Genomic DNA, 18,434 nt, shown 5'->3' with positions numbered 1-18,434 from the left:
TGTACCCACGTCTGGATCACTGACCCTCCACCAACTCCATCCACAGGATACTCTAAACTTGCCCTTGAACCTGACCTCACCTTGAATGTCAAGGTCAGAGTGAGGCTGAGGGTCACTGTGAAAGCAAAGGTGAGGCCAGGGTGAAGATCCCAGTGGTGGTCACAGTGAGTGTCAGGGTCAGGTGAGGGTAGGGATTCAGGAAAGCATGGATGGCAAGGTTGAGGGTTGTGAGCAGGGCGAGGTTGGAGGAGGGTCAGGGTCAAGGGTGAGTGTCAGGACCAGGGGCAGGCCCGAATCTGGTAAATGAGAGGCCCATGTCAAAGGCCAGGTTGAGAGCGGCAAGGGTCCGAAATGGAGGACAGGTCAAAGGTGAAGTCAAAAGGCCAGAGCAAGGGCTTGGGAGGGGCTGGGTTCAAGACCGCCACAATGTCCAACGTGAGGGTCAGTGCAGGGGTGAAGGTCAGAGTGAGAGCCAAGGGGTGGTCAGAGGCAAGTGGAAGGTCAGGGAGGATCGGGGCCGACTGGCTCCAGCTTAAGGCAGAGGGTGGCAGGCTGGCAGAGGATTGACCCAACAGAACGGAAGAATTGAGCACTGGGTGGGTGTAGTCTGCGGGGCGGAAGTGGGGTGGGATGGGCGGGGTTTGGCCGTCCGGAGCGGAAGGAAGCATCTTGCCGTGCTCCCCGGCCTGCGGGGCAGAAACACGGCGTGATGGGCGGGGTTTGGCCCTCGGGGCGGAAGCGTGGCGAGATGGGCGGGGTTTGGCCGGAAGGCCCGAAGCGCGTGGAAGGCGTGGCCGGAGGGAGGAGGCTGGGCGGTGCGGGCGAGATGGAGCCGAAACTTGGGTTCCATGAGCTCCTGCACGTTTTCTCCTTCCTGGAGGCCCGAGACCTGCTCTGCGCCGCCCAGGTGGACAAGGTAGCGCGCCCTGTCCGGGAGGCAGGACTGGCTTTATGGTTCCTGCGTGTCCAAGGCTGGCCCTTTTCTGGGCCTCAGTTTCCCCGTTTGGGGGGCGGCGTCCGGCGGCCAATTCCGTGGTGGGCCGAGCGCGCTGAGGCCGGGGTGGTGACCTGAAGGCTTGTGTGGGTGCTGCGAGCCGCCGCCCCGGGGACTCCCAGAGCCCTGTTCGCTGGTCTGCTGCGGCCCCCCTGCCATCAGCCTTCACTGCCTGGATGGGCTTGAGGGGCCTGTTTCCTTGCCCCTCCCACCTCTTCTGGGACATTCTATAATTTCCCTCTGGGTCTTGTCTGGGAAGCCAAGAGTTTCCTGGGAGTGGTGAGTCCCCTGGGGTCAGGGCGCCCGCACGCCTGGGTCCTGGCTGTCATCCGCCCCGTGTGCACCTGCGCCGGCTCCTCCTAGGGCTCCGTACCCCTTAACTGCTGGTATAGTGTATGTAGTTCATGTCCGCTTTCCCCCCGCTGGATTCATGCCTGACAGCCAGCATCCTGTCTCTAGCACCCAGCGTGCCCTTTGTAAATACTTGTCCAGTCAGGGAATTTCATAAAGGAACCTAAAATACATTTGTTAGCCTTAGATAGAAAACTGCCAGTTATCTTACCGGCAAAAATGGGTTTATTTGGGAATAACGGAGAATTGCAATTCAAGACCAGCGGGGCCTGGCAAAACAATAGGCGAGTCCAGAGAAGAAAGCTGAAGAGGCTCTTTTACAGAGGAAGGCGAGGCTGGAAGGGCTGTTGTGAACTAAAAGTCCATTGCAGTAAACTGGGGACTGGAAGTGTGGTGGCTTCTCCCTAGCTGGGCTGTGACAGTCTCCTTTGCTGGGCTGTTGGGAGGTGGGGTGGGGAGAAATCTTACTCCCTCTGAGGCAGTGAAGGAGTAGCTAAACTAGCATTGGTTTGCAAGGTGCTGGGTCTGCAACTGACCAGGGCTGTGGCCTGAGAGCCCCCCTGCTGGTCTCCAGAGGATTTTCTTTTTCTTTCTTCGTTTTTAAGGTTTATGTATATTTTGAGAGAGAGCGTGAGGGGGAAGGGGCAGACAGAGACGGAGAGAAAGGATCTGAAGTGGGCTCTGTGCTGACAGTAGAGGGCCCGGTGTGAGGTTGAACTCCCAAACCATGAGATCGTGACCTGAGCCCAAGGCAGACATTTAACTGCCTGAGCCACCGAGGCGGCCCTCCTGAAGATTTTCCTTATTAATTGTCACACATTATCATATCGTTTTACAGAAAGATCAATAAACAGATTCGTGTTTGGATTCCATAACTAGATTTAAAATGTGTCAGGTAAAATACCGGGTTTTCATCCCCCTTTTTACCAACAAAGAGACAGTCCCACCCAGCTAGTCCCAAACAGGGCTGGGACTGGATCCCTGCAGCGGGCTAGGGATGGCGCAGGGGCAGAGTTAGGAAGGAGGGCGACTTGTAGCCTTGGGCAGCACAAGCTTCTCTGGGACATGGTTTCCCTGCTGGGTAAGATGAAGTCACTTATCCTTGCCTCACTTTGTTGTCGTGAAGGCCAGCATCTAACAGAGGGGCCCTCTGGGTGGGTAGTGTTTATTTTTCAGATTATATTGCACATCATACCATACTCTGTGTTTGGGAAATAAGGTCTCAATTAGGTTTTGAACTGGGAACTCCATAAAAGGAAAATGCGTAAATCTTCTTGACTGTCTTGGCTTGATTTCTGCAAATTATAAACTTCACATTCCTGCCAAAAAGACCGAGGCACTTTGATCCAGCAGGTGAGCAAGGGCTGTGTGAGCGGGGCCCGGGCTGCGAGGATGGTGTTTGCTTCTGCCAGGGACTGGACAGCCAGGTTCTGGGATGGGGCCTTCAGTGCGTCTGGACCACAGACAACTCTCCAGAGTGGTTCCCTCGGAAGCTGTGTGGGCTCCGGGATGCAGGCTGGCCTAGCTGGAGAGGCCAGGGCGTCCCAGGACGCAGCTGTGTGTCTGGGTGAGGGCAGGCATGACACTCTGGTTCCCGCCCAGGACTGACTGATCCCGAGCCTCTCTCAAATACTTCTGCAGGGGGCGGTTTATGGGAGCAGGGCTGACCCTCTCCCAAGACGGCTGTTCTGCCATCTTGGCGTCTCTGGGATACCCTCCAGGCCAGTGCCTTTAGTTACTCCGCTGCGGCAGCCTTTCTGGAGCCTGTTGCCCTGCCCTCATTTCCAATTCTTCCTTCTCGAAGGAGCCAGTGATCTAACTAAACAGGCTACCCCGCCACTCCTCCATTCACAATTGCCAAGTGGCTTCTCACTGGTTTTGCCATTACGACTTTGCGAGTTGGGTCTAAGCAGATTTCCAGCTCCTTTCCCCAGAACGCTTTACTCCACTTAAGGCAGAATGCTCACTAGTTTTTTCACACTTCACAGTCTTTGCTCCAGTAGTTTTCTCTCTCCCTGGAATGCTTCAGCTATTGGGGATTTTGTCAGTAATCACTTCTGAGCCCCTCAGCTCCACCGACATTGTTATACTCTCCTTGATTGTTTTTATTGGGCCATCCACATATGTCTGATTCCCCAGGGTGAGTTTTCTTGCCCACAGGCACTGAGTCTCATCTAGCTCTCTGTCCCGTCTACGGTGCCTGGCAGGCTAGGTGCCAACTGCATACAGACTGACCAGACTTCTCTGTCCTCTTGTTCTAGGTCTGGAATGAGGTTTCAGGGACCAAGGAACTGTGGAGGTAAGTGAAGGAAGAGCCAAACGTGGGCAGGAGAGGGTCCTGCGAAGGTGAGGGGTGTAGCGTGTGTTTTGAGCACCGGGTGTCTGGCTCTACTGAGTACATCAGAAAGGACAATCCGTAGCACCTGTCAGTGGGGAACTACTCCTGTCATGCATGTAGTGAATACTTTTTTTTTATAGTATATTGAAATATAAGAGATTTTATTAATTGAATGGGAGATTGACACGCATCAGGAGCACCAAACTTGGGCAGATATGTACAGCAGATGCATGTGGCCAGCTGATAGAAGACAAATCAACAAACCACTTTTATTTTTTTATTTTTAAATTTTCTTAAATGTTTGTTTATTTTTGAGAGAGAGAGACACAGAGTGCAAGCAGGGGAGGGGTGGAGAGAGAGGGAGACACAGAATACGAAGCACGCTCCAGGCTCCGAGCTGTCAGCACAGAGCCCGACGCAGGGCTCGAACTCAGGAACTGTGAGATCATGACCTGAGCCAAAGTCAGACGCTCAACCGACTGAGCCACCCAGGTGCCTCCAAATCACTTTTATTTTAACTCATCTTTGGTGTAACAACATAGCTGTATATGAACGCATATGGTATTAGAATTTTTAAAAATGTAAAAAATTAAAGTTGAAAATAAAAAATATCTTAATCGTTAATTTATTAAGTTTTTTTCTTATTCTTTTTTCCTTTGGAACCTGACTCCTTTTGACCCAAGAGAGGAGTCTCACATCTTCTCTCTCTTGCTGAACACAAGACAGGCCGTGGCCTTGGCCGTCCACTAGGAGCTGTGTTTAGTTTTAGCCACTTATGATGGAAAACAGCTGTTCACACACAAAGAATCTTCCACGCTTGGAGGGAATCTCTGCTTGATGGGTTTTGCTTTCAGGGTAATGTTGCAGTTGTGGTCCTTGAGGATTCTGGATGCCAGGCCTGCCACTGCCATGTTCGGTGTTCTGTGGCATCTGTTGCTTCTCATCCACTTCTTATTGCTAATGTTTGTTAGAAAAATGATGCTGATCTCTTCAGTTAGTCTTGAAGAGAGCTTTTATCGGATTCCAGTCTTCATCTCTGCACTTTGGGGAATGTCTCTGGAGAGAACATTCAGTTCTGGACGTTGATTTCTCTGTAGGGGAGTGGACAAGATTTTTTGTCTTCCCAAATGTGATTCCCAATGACATTGTGTCCTGGGAAATAAATGGATTGACTCCTGGGTTGGTGTATTTGTGGAAGTGCTCGCAGAGCCGTATTCCCACATTGGGATAGGTAGGAAGCCAGCCCTAACCCTGCTCTTTGTTCTTATCTCTGCTGAGAAGCCAGGAAGGAATTTGAGTGATGGGAGTGAGTTCCTTCCCACAGCTCAGAAACTATCTTCTGCGGCTTATCACCTGACCTCTGCGCGTATGTGTGTGTTATCACGTTGTGCTTCCAGGTGCCTTGGGTAGATGGTTTGGCGTTTGCAAACCAAGTCACAGAGTAGTTTCAGTTCATCACTGTTTCATAATTGGGGCTAAACTTTTAGCATAAAGTCATTCCTCAAGATTGTATCCTTGGACTGCGTTCTTATAAAAACCCTAGGTTTAGGGGCGTCTGGGTGGCTCAGTCGATTAAGCATCTGACTCTTGGTTTTGGCTGAGGTCATGGTCTCACAGTTCTTGAATCAAGCTCCACATCAGGCTTTGGATTCTCTCTCTCTGCACCTCCCCTGCTCATGTGTGCGTGCGTGCGCGCGCGCGCTCTCTCTCTCTCTCTCTCTCTGTCAAACTTAAAAAAACACACACATACAAAACAAAAAACACTGAGTTTATGTTTCTGGAGCTGGGACAACAGCATTTCAGGAGCATTGTCATCTGTGGTCACATGCATGTCATTTCTGATGTTGTGTCTTATGACGACCGGGCCCCAAAGTTCCCCAGGCCCGTTAGAAATTCTCATGGAGTTTCTATTCTATTCCATTGGTCTATGTGTCTGTTTTTATGCCAATACCATGCTGTCTTGATGATGACAGCTTTGTAGTAGAGGCTAAAGTCTGGGATTGTGATGCCTCCTGCTTTGGTCTTCTTCTTCAAAATTACTTTGGCTATTCGGGGCCTTTTGTGGTTCCATATGAATTTTAGGATTGCTTGTTCTAGTTTCGAGAAGAATGCTGGTGCAATTTTGATTGGGATTGCATTGAATGTGTAGATAGCTTTGGGTAGTATTGACATTTTGACAATATTTATTCTTCCAATCCATGAGCAGGGAATGTCTTTCCATTTCTTTATATCTTCTTCAATTACCTGCATAAGCTTTCTATAGTTTTCAGCATACAGATCTTTTACATCTTTGGTTAGATTTATTCCTAGGTATTTTATGCTTCTTGGTGCAATTGTGAATGGGATCAGTTTCTTCATTTGTCTTTCTGTTGCTTCATTGTTAGTGTATAAGAATGCAACTGATTTCTGCACATTGATTTTGTATCCTGCAACTTTGCTGAATTCATGTATCAGTTCTAGCAGACTTTTGGTGGAGTCTATCGGATTTTCCATGTATAATATCATGTCATCTGCAAAAAGCGAAAGCTTGACTTCATCTTTGCCAATTTTGATGCCTTTGATTTCCTTTTGTTGTCTGATTGCTGATGCTAGAACTTCCAGCACTATATTAAACAACAGCGGTGACAGTGGGCATCCCTGTCGTGTTCCTGATCTCAGGGAAAAAGCTCTCAGTTTTTCCCCGTTGAGGATGATGTTAGCTGTGGGCTTTTCATAAATGGCCTTTATGATCTTTAAGTATGTTCCTTCTATCCCGACTTTCTCAAGGGTTTTTATTAAGAAAGGGTGCTGGATTTTGTCAAAGGCCTTTTCTGCATCGATTGACAGGATCATATGGTTCTTCTCTTTTTTTTTGTTAATGTGATGTATCACGTTGATCGATTTGCGAATGTTGAACCAGCCCTGCATCCCAGGAATGAATCCCACTTGATCATGGTGAATAATTCTTTTTATATGCTGTTGAATTCGATTTGCTAGTATCTTATTAAGAATTTTTGCATCCATATTCATCAGGGATATTGGCCTGTAGTTCTCTTTTTTTTACTGGGTCTCTGTCTGGTTTAGGAATCAAAGTAATACTGGCTTCATAGAATGAGTCTGGAAGTTTTCCTTCCCTTTCTATTTCTTGGAATAGCTTGAGAAGGATAGGTATTATCTCTGCTTTAAATGTCTGGTAGAACTCCCCTGGGAAGCCATCTGGTCCTGGACTCTTATTTGTTGGGAGATTTTTGATAACCGATTCAATTTCTTCGCTGGTTATGGGTCTGTTCAAGCTTTCTATTTCCTCCTGATTGAGTTTTGGAAGAGTGTGGGTGTTTAGAAATTTGTCCATTTCTTCCAGGTTGTCCAATTTGCTGGCATATAATTTTTCATAGTATTCCCTGATAATTGTTTGTATCTCTGAGGGATTGGTTGTAATCATTCCATTTTCATTCATGATTTTATCTATTTGGGTCATCTCCCTTTTCTTTTTGAGAAGCCTGGCTAGAGGTTTGTCAATTTTGTTTATTTTTTCAAAAAACCAACTCTTGGTTTTGTTGATCTGCTCTACAGTTTTTTTAGATTCTATATTGTTTATTTCTGCTCTGATCTTTATTATTTCTCTTCTTCTGCTGGGTTTAGGCTGCCTTTGCTGTTCTGCTTCTATTTCCTTTAGGTGTGCTGTTAGGTTTTGTATTTGGGATTTTTCTTGTTTCTTGAGATAGGCCTGGATTGCAATGTATTTTCCTCTCAGGACTGCCTTCGCTGCATCCCAAAGCGTTTGGATTGTTGTATTTTCATTTTCGTTTGTTTCCATATATATTTTAATTTCTTCTCTAATTGCCTGGTTGACCCACTCATTCGTTAGTAGGGTGTTCTTTAACCTCCATGCTTTTGGAAATTATTTAAGTGTTTAGGGTTTTATTTTAAGCTTTTGAATTTGTATGCATATTTAAGTTCAATAGCCTTTTTATTAAGTAAAATAAGGCTAGTGTTAATGTGTACCATGTCTTAGAGATGATCCTATTTATTATGTTGTCATCATGGGCAAAGTGAAATAAAATATTCTAACTGTTGTGTGAGATAAAAAAAAAAAAAAAAGAAAAAGAAATTCTCATGGACACAGTAAATTAATGTAGTTAACTGGTCATGTATTTTTAATATGTATTGTATAATTTTATTTTGTTTCTTTTATTTTTTAATTTTTTAAAGTTTATTTATCTTGAGAGTGAGAGAGAGAACAAGACTGCGAGCTAGGGAGCGGCAGAGAGAGGGAGGGAGAGAATCCCAAGCAGGCTCCGTGCTGTCAGCACAGAGTCCAAGTGGGGCTCGATCTCATGAACCATGAGAACATGACCTGAGCTGAAATTAAGAGTTAGCCCCTTAACCAACTGAGCCACCCAGATGCCCCTGTATTGTGTAATTTTAGTTGGAAATGCTGCAAGGTCCTTTTTTTAATGCCTCAGGACCTTTTAAATTCTGTTTCTTCAATACAGTAAGCGTTATGTTTTGGTTAGAAATAAAATCGCAGGTATTTGCTTTTGTTTAAGGTACATAATTTCTGTTGTGTACAATAGATTATTTTGTCATTAGTTGCTATCTGAAAAGTTTTGGTATCAGTATTTTTTTCACTTGATATATTGCAATTCAGAGGCATATCACATAATTTATTCATCTTCATACTTCAACCTTTTTGATGGTCTGCCTTCATTTTTGTCAAATCACTTTTTCATTTCTCAGTATTGCTCATAGGTCCTACTTAAGTTTTGAGTGTGTAATATGTAGAAATAGACTTAACTTCCATAAAGAAATGTGCCTTCTCCTCTTTTTCTTAAGCCACATTATTTTCTTGGTCTAGCTTTTGTTTTCACACTTTTCAGATTGAGGTGTGGGTGCAAGAAATCTGTCTTCTTATTTCAACTCAAAGCCAACAACAGGAGTGGTGGTTTGAGGTGTGTCGGTCTCACCACCCAGAAGAGAAAAGAGACGGTGAAGCCGAGGGCTCGTTCTTGTGTGAAGGGCTCAGCTTCATGTGGCTCCAGACCCCTTTTGTCCAATGGGAATTTAGGTTCAGCATAACCAGACCACCTGCCTTTTCCTGATTTTTATGTGAAAACTCAAGAGTTTTAAGTGTCAGCAGCTAGTTCACTGGGCTAATCCTGTGCAAGGCAGACAGAATAATCTGGGGGTCCATTCTGCCCACAGGCTGCCAATATGGTGCTTCTGATAGAAGGACTAGAGTTCCAGAAAACACAGTAAAACCCGTTCGGAGCGCAGGTGGTGGATCCTTCTCCGTGTGTTAGAAGGTCCCTTGGGGCGCCTGGGTGGCGCAGTCGGTTAAGCGTCCGACTTCAGCCAGGTCACGATCTCGCGGTCCGTGAGTTCGAGCCCCGCGTCAGGCTCTGGGCTGATGGCTCGGAGCCTGGAGCCTGTTTCCGATTCTGTGTCTCCCTCTCTCTCTGCCCCTCCCCCGTTCATGCTCTGTCTCTCTCTGTCCCAAAAATAAATAAAAAAAAAAAAAAAAAAAAAAAAAAGAAGGTCCCTAGTGCCTAGCACAGGCCTGGCGTGGAGGTACTCGATGAGTGGAGAGGCAATGAGGACTGGGTGTGGTACTTGTTGAGGCCAAGGACCGTGAGCCCTGCATTTCCCACCTGACCTTGTGTTCTCCGTGAGGTAGGAGTGCTGGGCTGGAGCCACGTGATGCCACTTCAGCTGTGGGGACAGTAAATGCTGGAAGCCTCTGCCCGTGAAGCCTCCCCAGCCCCCTCCCGGCCGGACATCCGCTCTTGGTGCTTAGTACCCATAGCTCCACATGTTGCCCCTCCTGAAACGCCACGTTTCTCCCCCGCGCTTTTGTTCTGCTCATCCTCCTCCCAACCACTGGCTGAGAGTGCCCTCGGCAGAAGCCGTGTCTCACTTGCTCTGGTGCCCACAGACCGGGTGGGGATTCTGTAGTTCTCTACAGTGTGGCTGAGCTAACATTTCTCTCCTGAAAAGTCTCATGAGAGAGGTGCTGTCAGAGAATTGACACTAGTCGCACGGAAGCTCAGAACGCAGGCTCTTGGGAAATGGTGGATTTGAAGTTTTTCTCCTCCCTAAAAGCAACGAGGAAACTGACACAAAGTGTCAAAATCAATTTTTTCAGGACTCTGGAAATTAACAAGAGACTTGTAGTAGCTTAGGAAGTGTTTGTTCAAGAAGAAATATTTGAATCTTAGAACACCAGGTTTTCTTGCCTTGTTCCCATAAAGCCCTCCAGTTCTGTGTTAGCCTTGAATGTCATCAGCGCACAATCACAGTGAGACCAGGAGCCTGGCAGTCACTGGAGGGAGAAGGATGGGAGTGGATTTTCGTTCCTGGAAAATTGTCATTATTTGACCTGTCTGGTATTTCTTGGAAGACCCCATGGGCAGACTGTTTCTATTTGGTCTGACTTCGAGTTCACCCAGTATGAAAAGCCTTTTCTTTGGGACCTTTGTCCAAATAATAACAGACAATTGATGAACTTTGTGATTGTCAGAGCTGATGGACAGCAATTGAGCAAACAAGTAGGCTAACCAAAAAGCTTAAAAGGAAAAGCCGAGGATGTGACATCTTTAGGGACTTGGACCTTGAAAAGCTGTCACATTCCTAAAAAGCCCAGGCACGTGTAACAGGGTTGTGCACAAACTCAGGGAAGACCTAAGAAGGCTCTACACTCACATGTTTGGCTAACCCTGAGGTTCTGTGCAAGTAGGAAGTTAAGTCTAGGGCAGAGTGGTCAACTACCTTACTGGGTGTTGAGTCCATGCCCCAACATGCACAGAAGCCCTTTGGTGATGACTGGGAGAGTTGGTGGTTCTAGGTGTTTGGGAAATCCCTGTCCAATCATTAGTGAGCACTAATTTAACTGGGCGAGAGTTCAGTGGCCACAGGTAACAAAGAATGCAGGCTTTTCAGGATTTATTCAGAAACATCACTAAACAAACAATAACAGTAAGGAGGTAGAACAACAAATCTAGGGGTGGGGTCAGATTTTCAGGGTCCACATTATTTAAAATGTTCAGTTTTCAACAAAAGTAATGAGTCATGCAAAGTAATAAGGTGTAGCTTCTACACAGGAAACAAAGCAAACAACAGAAACTGTCTTTGAGAAAGACCAGGCCTTGTACCTACTAGATAAAGACTTTAAATCAGCTATTTGTATTATGTTCAAAGAACTAGAAGAAACCATGTACAAAGAACTAGAAGTAGGACAACGTCTCATCCAATAGAGCATATCAGTGAAGAATCATTATAAAAATAACTAAATAGAAATTATGGAGTAGAAAAGTATACTATTGACCTTTTTAACTTTTTTAAGTGTTTTATTTATTTTTGAGATAGAAACAGAGTATGAGCAGGGGAGGGACAGAGAGAGGGAGACACAGAATCCAAAGCAGGCTCCAGGCTTTGAGATGTCAGCACAGAGCCCGATGCAAGGCCTGAACTTGTGAACCACGAGATCATGACCTGAGCTGAAGTTGGACTCCTAACCAACTGAGCCACCCAGACACCCTGACCTTTTTAATTTAAAAAACTCAGGATTTGAGCAGATAGAAAATAGAATCAGTGAATTTGAAGATAGGTCGGTGGAGATTATCTGAAGAATAGAATCAATATGAAGAAGGAAGAAAAGTCAGCAGTGCCTAAGAAACCTGTGGGCCACCATCAAGCATGCCAACATTGTATAACAAGAGTCCCAGAATGAGAGGAGAAAGGGAGAAGGAATAAAATATTTAAAGAAATAAGGTGTGGAAACTTCCCAAATTTGATGAAAAATGTTAATTTATACATGCAAAAGCTCAATTAGCTGCAAGTAGGATAAACACAAAGAGTTCCACATCAAGACACATTGGAGGGACACCTAGATGGCTCGATCAGTAGAGCATGCAACTCTTGATCTTGGAGTGATGAGTTCAAGCCCAACATTTGGTGTACAGATTGCTTTTAAAAATAAAATATTTAAAAGGACCCATTGTAATCAAGAGCTGAAGACCTAGAATCTTGAAAGCAGCAAGAGAGAGGCAACTCATCATGTAGAAGGGAACCCCAATGAGATGACCAGTTGATTTCTCATTAAAAACCATGAAGCCCAGAAGGTAATGGGATGACATATTGAAGGTATAGGAAGAAAAGCTTGTTACTAAGAATTGTATGTCTAGAAAAATGAAGGAGAAAACGAGGACCTTTTCAGATTAGCAAAAAGCTCAGAGGGTTTGTTGCTATATGCTTGTCCTACAAGAAGTCCTAAAGGGAATCTTTCATATTGAAATGAAAGAACATTAGGCAGGAAGTTGAATCCACATTAAAAAATAAAAAACACTAGTGAAGTAACTCTATAGGCATATAGAAAAGGCAGTATAAATATATTTCTTATTTGTAAGTCTTTCTTTTTTCTGTATTATTTAAAAGACAACTGCATAAAACAACTGTAAGTCTCTATTCGTGTATATTTAACATGTAAAATGTAATTTGTAGATGTAGCGGCACAGTTGAGAGGAGCAGGAAATGGCGCTACAAAAGAGCAAAATTTTTGAATAATGTTGAAATTAAGTTGCTGTTGGGGCACCTGGGTGGCTCAGTAAGTTAAGCGTCTGACTCTTGATTTCAGCTCAGGTCATGATCTCATGGCTTGTGGGTTCAAGCCCAGTGTTGGGCTCTGCACTGACATCATGGAGCCTGCCTGCTTGGGATTCCTCTCTGCCCCTCCCCTGCTTGGGAAAAAAAAAAGAAAAAGAAATTAAATTGATATTAATTAAAACTAGATTAATCCTCAAGGCAACCACTAAGAACTCAAAAAACATGATAGAAGAAATGACAAGGGAATTAAAATAGTATATCAGAAAATATTTAAGGGGTGCCTGGGTGGCTCAGTTGGTTAAGCATCTGACTCTCGATGTCAGCTCAGGTCATGATCTCACAGTCCTGAGATTGAACCCTGCATCAGGCTCTGGGCTAAGTGTGGAGCCTGCTTGGGATTCTGTCCCTCCCTTTCCCCACTTCCCTCACTTGCACCTGTTTTCTCACTCTTTCACAAAAATAAAAATAATTAAAAAATAAAATATTTAACACAAAAGAAGGCAATAATAGAGAAAATGCATCTAACTTATAGAAATAAGTAGCCAAATAACACATAAATTGTGCCTTATCATTAATTACATTAAGTGTATTTAATGTACACTCCAATAGAAAGAGGTTGTTAGAAGGGATAAACAATATTCAACTTTATGCTGTCTACAAGAGACATACTTCAGATTCAAGGACATAGATAAATTGAAATTAAAAGAATGGAAACAGATATACCATGCAACAGTAACCAAGGGAAAGCTGGAATGGCCATGCTAATATCAGACAAAATAGACTTTAAGACAAAAAGGCATTACTAGAGAAAGAATGCCATTTCATGATAAGTCTATCCATGAAGATCAAAAAATTATAAACATATACGCACCTAATAACAGCGACAAAATACACGAAGGGCTGGCAGAACTGAGAGGAGAAATAGGCAATTCAGCAGTAAGAGTTGGAGACTTCAAGAAATACTCTTGAATGGCAGTTGCATGACCAAAGCTGCATGCCCTTGGCCTTAGGTCAATTGTTAAAGTTCCCTGTCGTATACAAGGGGATCAGGTAGACTTCATGGGGGTGTCAGGAAAACTGGCTAATACACAAGAACCACTGACACCTGATGGTGGTGAGCGCTTGCTCATTGTCACTTCCTTGTTTTCCCCATTTTACGTTGGGGACAGTTAAGGCATAGGTAGGCAGAGTGAGTTGTCTAAGCTACTAGATGGTGAAGCCAGGAATCAAAGCTAGACCTGTCGACACCACAGTACCTTCTTCTAATGTGTGTTCTGTCCTGCCTGGGATCATGGGTCTGTTTTCCAGGCAGCTGTGTCTGAGACGCTGGTCATCATGTAAAACCTCCCAGATGACCTTGGGCACACAAACGTGGAAAGAGTACTATCTCTGCCGATCCGAGCTGGAGTTCCGAATGGAATGTGGGCGGCCAGAGAAGGACTTCATCTGCAAAGCCATTGCCGGGCACACAGGTATGGTGGGGAATGTAGTCCTGCGTGCTTTCCCGCTGCTCACTCCTGGTCGAGTGTCGTGGGACTTGGTGTTCAGCCATTGAGCAGGAAGGTGACACTTGATGAGTACGTGCCCTGCTGCGTTCTATATTTGCACTGTGTCACTTGGTGCCTGCGGTAATCCTGTGAAGAAGGAATCGTTACATTTATTTCAGAGTAGAAAGAAAGAGAGATATTAGGCACTTGTTTGTGGCTTTGTGGGTGGTGGAGTGGGGCAGTCCAGGGTGTGAAGCCCTAGTTCTTTCTGTCCACTGCTCACCCCTAACGAGCACCTGTGTGCTTCTGAGAATGCAAGAGGAATGAGTGTCCTGCCTGTCTTTCCCCAGGCTGAGTGTCCATATCCCAGGCATCTGTGTATGCATTCAAGGCCAGTCTGTGTTCTCTTCCAGGAGAGATAGACGAGCTGGCTTACATCTCAACCAAGGAGTGCCGGTTTGATGGGCAAGAGAAGTCCATGGTGTGCACCGTGTCCTCGGACAGCACCGTCCGTGCCTGGGATGTGCAGGAGGTGAGCCTGCGGAGGGGCCAGGGTGTGACCCGCTGGGTCTCAGTGAGGTCTTTCCCTTTCGCCAGCGATTCAGCCCTCCTGGCCAGCTTGGAGGTGGTGGGATCCCCGTGGTACAGACGAGAACTCTGAGCTGCAGGAGACCTGGTCACACTTGGAACTCAGGTCTGATCGCAGATGGAGCCTGATCTGCCTTTGACTCTGTGCTGCCTGCCTCGGAGAGGTGGCCACCTGCCTCAGTGCCAGTCCCGGACCTGCGGTGTCTACTTTGGAGCCAGTGCCCAATCTGGGTGGTTTTTCCCAGACAGTTGCCACTTTTAGTCACCCTCGTATACCAATTAAGTGTTGAGACCTTGATAACACGATCGGTGTTCTCACGCTTGGTTGTCACGGTTAAAAAGCTTCCTGGTCTTATTTTCTCACGTGGTTCTCACAGCAGCCAAGCAATATGTGCATTGTTATCATCATGATTTTATAGACCGTCAGCCCGAGACCAAGAGGGAAGGTGTCTCGGAGTCTTGAATCATGTGGTTGCCTGTAAATCCATGGGTTCTGTGCATGTAGACAGAACCCAACCTCCTATAAAGGACTTTTTCCTGGATAACTACAGATCAACTCACGATTTTCCAGGTCCTTGCTACATTAGGTAGGGAGCCTGCTCATGTCCCCGTTGGTCAGGTCTGCTGGAAGTGCCCGGTCCTGCTCATGGGAGCCTCGTGCACCAAGAGCAGAGGGGCTCCCCCGACCCCCCTGGCCCCTGTGAACAGGGCATCCTGACTCTCAGCAAACTTCCTTGTCAGTGTGCGAGGGAAGCAGACCACTGGGAGCTGCGTCTTTGCGCCCCCATGCTAGCCGTGGGGTCACTGCTCTGCCCAGATGTCACGTTAGAGTCTGGTAAGTGTGGGTGTGCACCACATTTGGCCACATGGGGACACTTGAGAGGCCACCCGAGGCTCCTGGTGGTGAGTGAGCCTCAAAAGCCTTAGCTGGGCTCTCGCCAGATCGTGAGGGCCAGGGGGCTGGGGCAGGGTCTGGGGACAGAGGCAAGTGGTGCTGGGTGGGGGGACTTTGGGGATGGGCTGTGGTTAGTTACAATTTATTTTGCTTTTGAATCATGAAAGTGAAGCAGTTGAGGGTTTGGGAAAGTCAGGACTAGGAGATATTTCATGAGTGAAATAGTTCTCCCTGCCTGTTCTCAGCAGCTCTTCCCAGAGGTGACCACTGTTCAAGTGCTGTCTGAACCGGTTCCCGGTTCAATTCACCAGTGTTTATGTTAGTAGACTCGGTTTCTCGATCTGCATGCTTCGGAGGACATGTTGTCTGCCTACTTTACAGAAACTTCTCTAGTTTCCAGGTCCCCATTCTTATCCCCTATTGTTCTGTTTTGTTTAAAGGGTCCAGAGTCATTTGTGTCCTTTCTCTCTTCTCCGTGGTCAGGTTTTCGGTTGTTGTTGGGTTCCTCTTTCTTGTGCTTGGTTTCTAGGGTCATTTCATGGGAGGGCCCTGCGTGTGCCGGTGTGGGGGCTGCCCGCCTCCCTGTGCCTTCTCTGAGGACCCGCCTCAGCTGCAGACCCCTAGCTGAGGTGTGTGGCTCCGGGTGGGGACCCGGCAGGAGACCCGGCGGCTGGGAGGGCCCAGCGCTGCCCAGATACATGGTTCTCAACTTGAAAGGGGCGGGCGCCTGGGTGGCTCAGTCAGTTAAGCGTCCGACTTCGGCTCAGGTCATGATCTCAGTCTGTGAGTTCGAGCTCTGCGTCAGGCTCTGTGCTGACAGCTCAGAGCCTGGAGCCTGCTTTGGATTCTGTGTCTGCCCTTCCCCTGCTCATGTTCTGTCTCTCTCTGTCTCAAAAAGGAATAAAAACATTTAAAAAAAAAAGGGGAGAGAGCTTTGGTGCAGGCTCGGCCGACATTTTCTGGAAAGAGCCCTGTGGTCCTGTTGCAACCACTCAGCTCTGTCCTGCAGGAGCGGAGAGCAAAGAGAGATACGCTGTGTTCTGGCTGAGCTCGTGATGTGGCTGATGGACAGGTGCACGTGTTTCCATGTGTCGTGAAGTATTCCTTTGATTTTTTTTTTTTTTTCCACCAAAATACAAATATGGGCAGTGGGCCAAGTTGTACTTGCGTGTGGTCTGTGTTTCCATCATGGGCCTGTTTCAGAGCGGTCTGTGCACATTCTGCCTGGTTGCACAAACTCAGTACTGTGCACGAGCAAATCTCTTGTAGAAGACGACCCCTCTTTCCTCCTCCTACATCCACACAGGATAACCTTCCCGTCCCCACATAATAATGTGTATTCTTAGTATTACAATCATTGTGTAAAAGCTGTTCACACCAAGCCAAGAGGCGAACTAACATTTTGCTTTTCCAGAAGTGAATAAATATTCCTAATCTGTTGAGACCACATTTTTGACTGGTGATACTGGTGTCTGATCTGGCTGTCCATCCGGTTGTATCCGCTGCCCCCGGAGAATTCTAGGGTTTGAGTTTGTCTTTTTCTGGCATCAGTCTTGGTGCCACCAGCAGAGCCCCCTTCCTTCCTGTGGCAGGCGTGTGGCCTGCAGTCCCTGGCACGTTCCTGCGCTCTGTCCCCCTGACCTCCTGCAACCAGGAGTCTCGAGCCTTCTTCACTGACGCTGTGTTCCTCAACACTCCCTGCCCTTCCCCCATCACTGGTGCCCAGCTCCTGCTCGCCAAGCTGTTGCTGGTTGATGATGGTCATCACCTTGCTGCTTGAGCAACAGAAATCAGCTGAGAAAGCAACCCATAGAGGAGTCAGACATCTGGTTGGAAAGAGATACAGATCGTGGTACAATGCACATGTGCTAGAACAAGGTCGTAATGACCCGGCACTGGAAAGGAAGCCCAGGGGGCAGCCCTGGGACACTGGAAGAGTGGTTAGTGGATGGTTCTCTGCCCCCCTTCAAGTACCCTGGGCCTACTGGCACTGACTCTTTACCACCGATTCCGGTTGTACAGTCCTGGGAGAGGCTGTGGAATCACCCAGCTCGGGCCTCGGCCAGGGCACGCCATAGGAAAGGGGGTGTTCTGCGCAGGGCAGCACAGACATGCCCTGTGAATATTCATACCTGCGAGCCTGAGTTAGCCGATCTAAATGGGGCTGCCTGAGGACAGGTGAGAAGTTTTCTCTATGCAGCCATAGTGGCCCAGGCTGCGCTCCCTGGCCGGCCTTCCTCAGTGGAGCTGGGTAACCACCGTGTGCACGCCTGGCCCCCCGCCCCCCAGTCCCGGTGGTGCCTCTCAGCCCTGGGGAATTTCCACACACCCTCAGTTTAGCCACTGCTCTCCAACGTCTGTGTTGTGCTCTTTGCTGCGTGGATCCCGTGAGGGTGGGGACCCTGCTCTTTCCCCCTGTGCATCCCCTGTACGCACTAGGGAATGATTGTTGAATGAACAAAAACAGTACGTTTGTGAAACGAACAGCCCCCAAGTAAGTTGTTATGTTCCTTTTGTTGTTGCCCAGGGCACAGAGATCTGGTCAAGCCCTCTGCAGCCTGCTGCTCTGGTGAACGTGGTGACCTTCCCTCGGCTCCAGCTGGCCATCACCGTGGATGAGCGGGGCCTCATCAAGGTTTGGGGAGCAGAGAATGGATGGGAGCAGGCCTCCTTCCGCCTGCCTACATTCTCGTCTGCATTTCAGGCCTGCGACCATCCAGAGGGCCCTTTCCTGCTGGTGAGTGACTGGCTCTCGGGAGCCTCTGCGTGTCCTAGCCGTCCCCCAGGGTCGTGGACACTGTGATGGGGGGCGCCTGGAGCTGGGCGCTCGCTGTGGCAGACCAGGCAATGATTCTGCTGTCTGCACAGCCGGTCTCCCTGGCCCCCCTCTGCCAGTCCCCAGGTGTCAGCGAGACCGGGCCGTGGGCTGCCTGTGCCCTTGCTTTCTGCCTCCTGACCTTGTTTGTATTCTTTCTTCTTCGGCAGTTCCTTCTCTCTTCTGCATTCTTACCCTTCCTTCCCTTGTTTCAAGTCCCAGCTATGGTCCCACTCAGGAGAAGCTGAGGCACGTTTGACAAAACATGAGCGTTTGCCCAGGACACCAAAGGCTACTGTTACCAGGATGTCCATTTAGAAGTGACTCAGGCATCAGGAGGGTTTGGCGAGAAGAAGAAACCAGGAAAGTGGGTTTACGGTGGCAGG

At 47.5% G+C, this 18,434-nt stretch overlaps 1 protein-coding gene across 1 annotated transcript in view; it reads left to right on the top strand.

Moving 5' to 3' along the window:
- The first annotated feature begins 720 nt into the window (after positions 1-720).
- LOC122204797 (F-box/WD repeat-containing protein 12-like) overlaps positions 721-18,434 on the top strand; it is a 49,670-nt gene continuing 31,956 nt past the window's right edge. Inside the window, exons 1-5 of the mRNA XM_042912493.1 lie at positions 721-916; positions 3,607-3,644; positions 13,572-13,735; positions 14,164-14,282; positions 17,761-17,970. Coding sequence (XP_042768427.1) covers positions 749-916; positions 3,607-3,644; positions 13,572-13,735; positions 14,164-14,282; positions 17,761-17,970 — 699 coding nt within the window. The 5' untranslated portion in view covers positions 721-748. The remainder of the gene's footprint in view (positions 917-3,606; positions 3,645-13,571; positions 13,736-14,163; positions 14,283-17,760; positions 17,971-18,434) is intronic.

Source organism: Panthera leo, chromosome D4, assembly GCF_018350215.1.
Source record: "Panthera leo isolate Ple1 chromosome D4, P.leo_Ple1_pat1.1, whole genome shotgun sequence".
Lineage (NCBI taxonomy): Eukaryota > Metazoa > Chordata > Mammalia > Carnivora > Felidae > Panthera > Panthera leo.
This window is presented reverse-complemented; position numbering and strand designations above follow the sequence as displayed.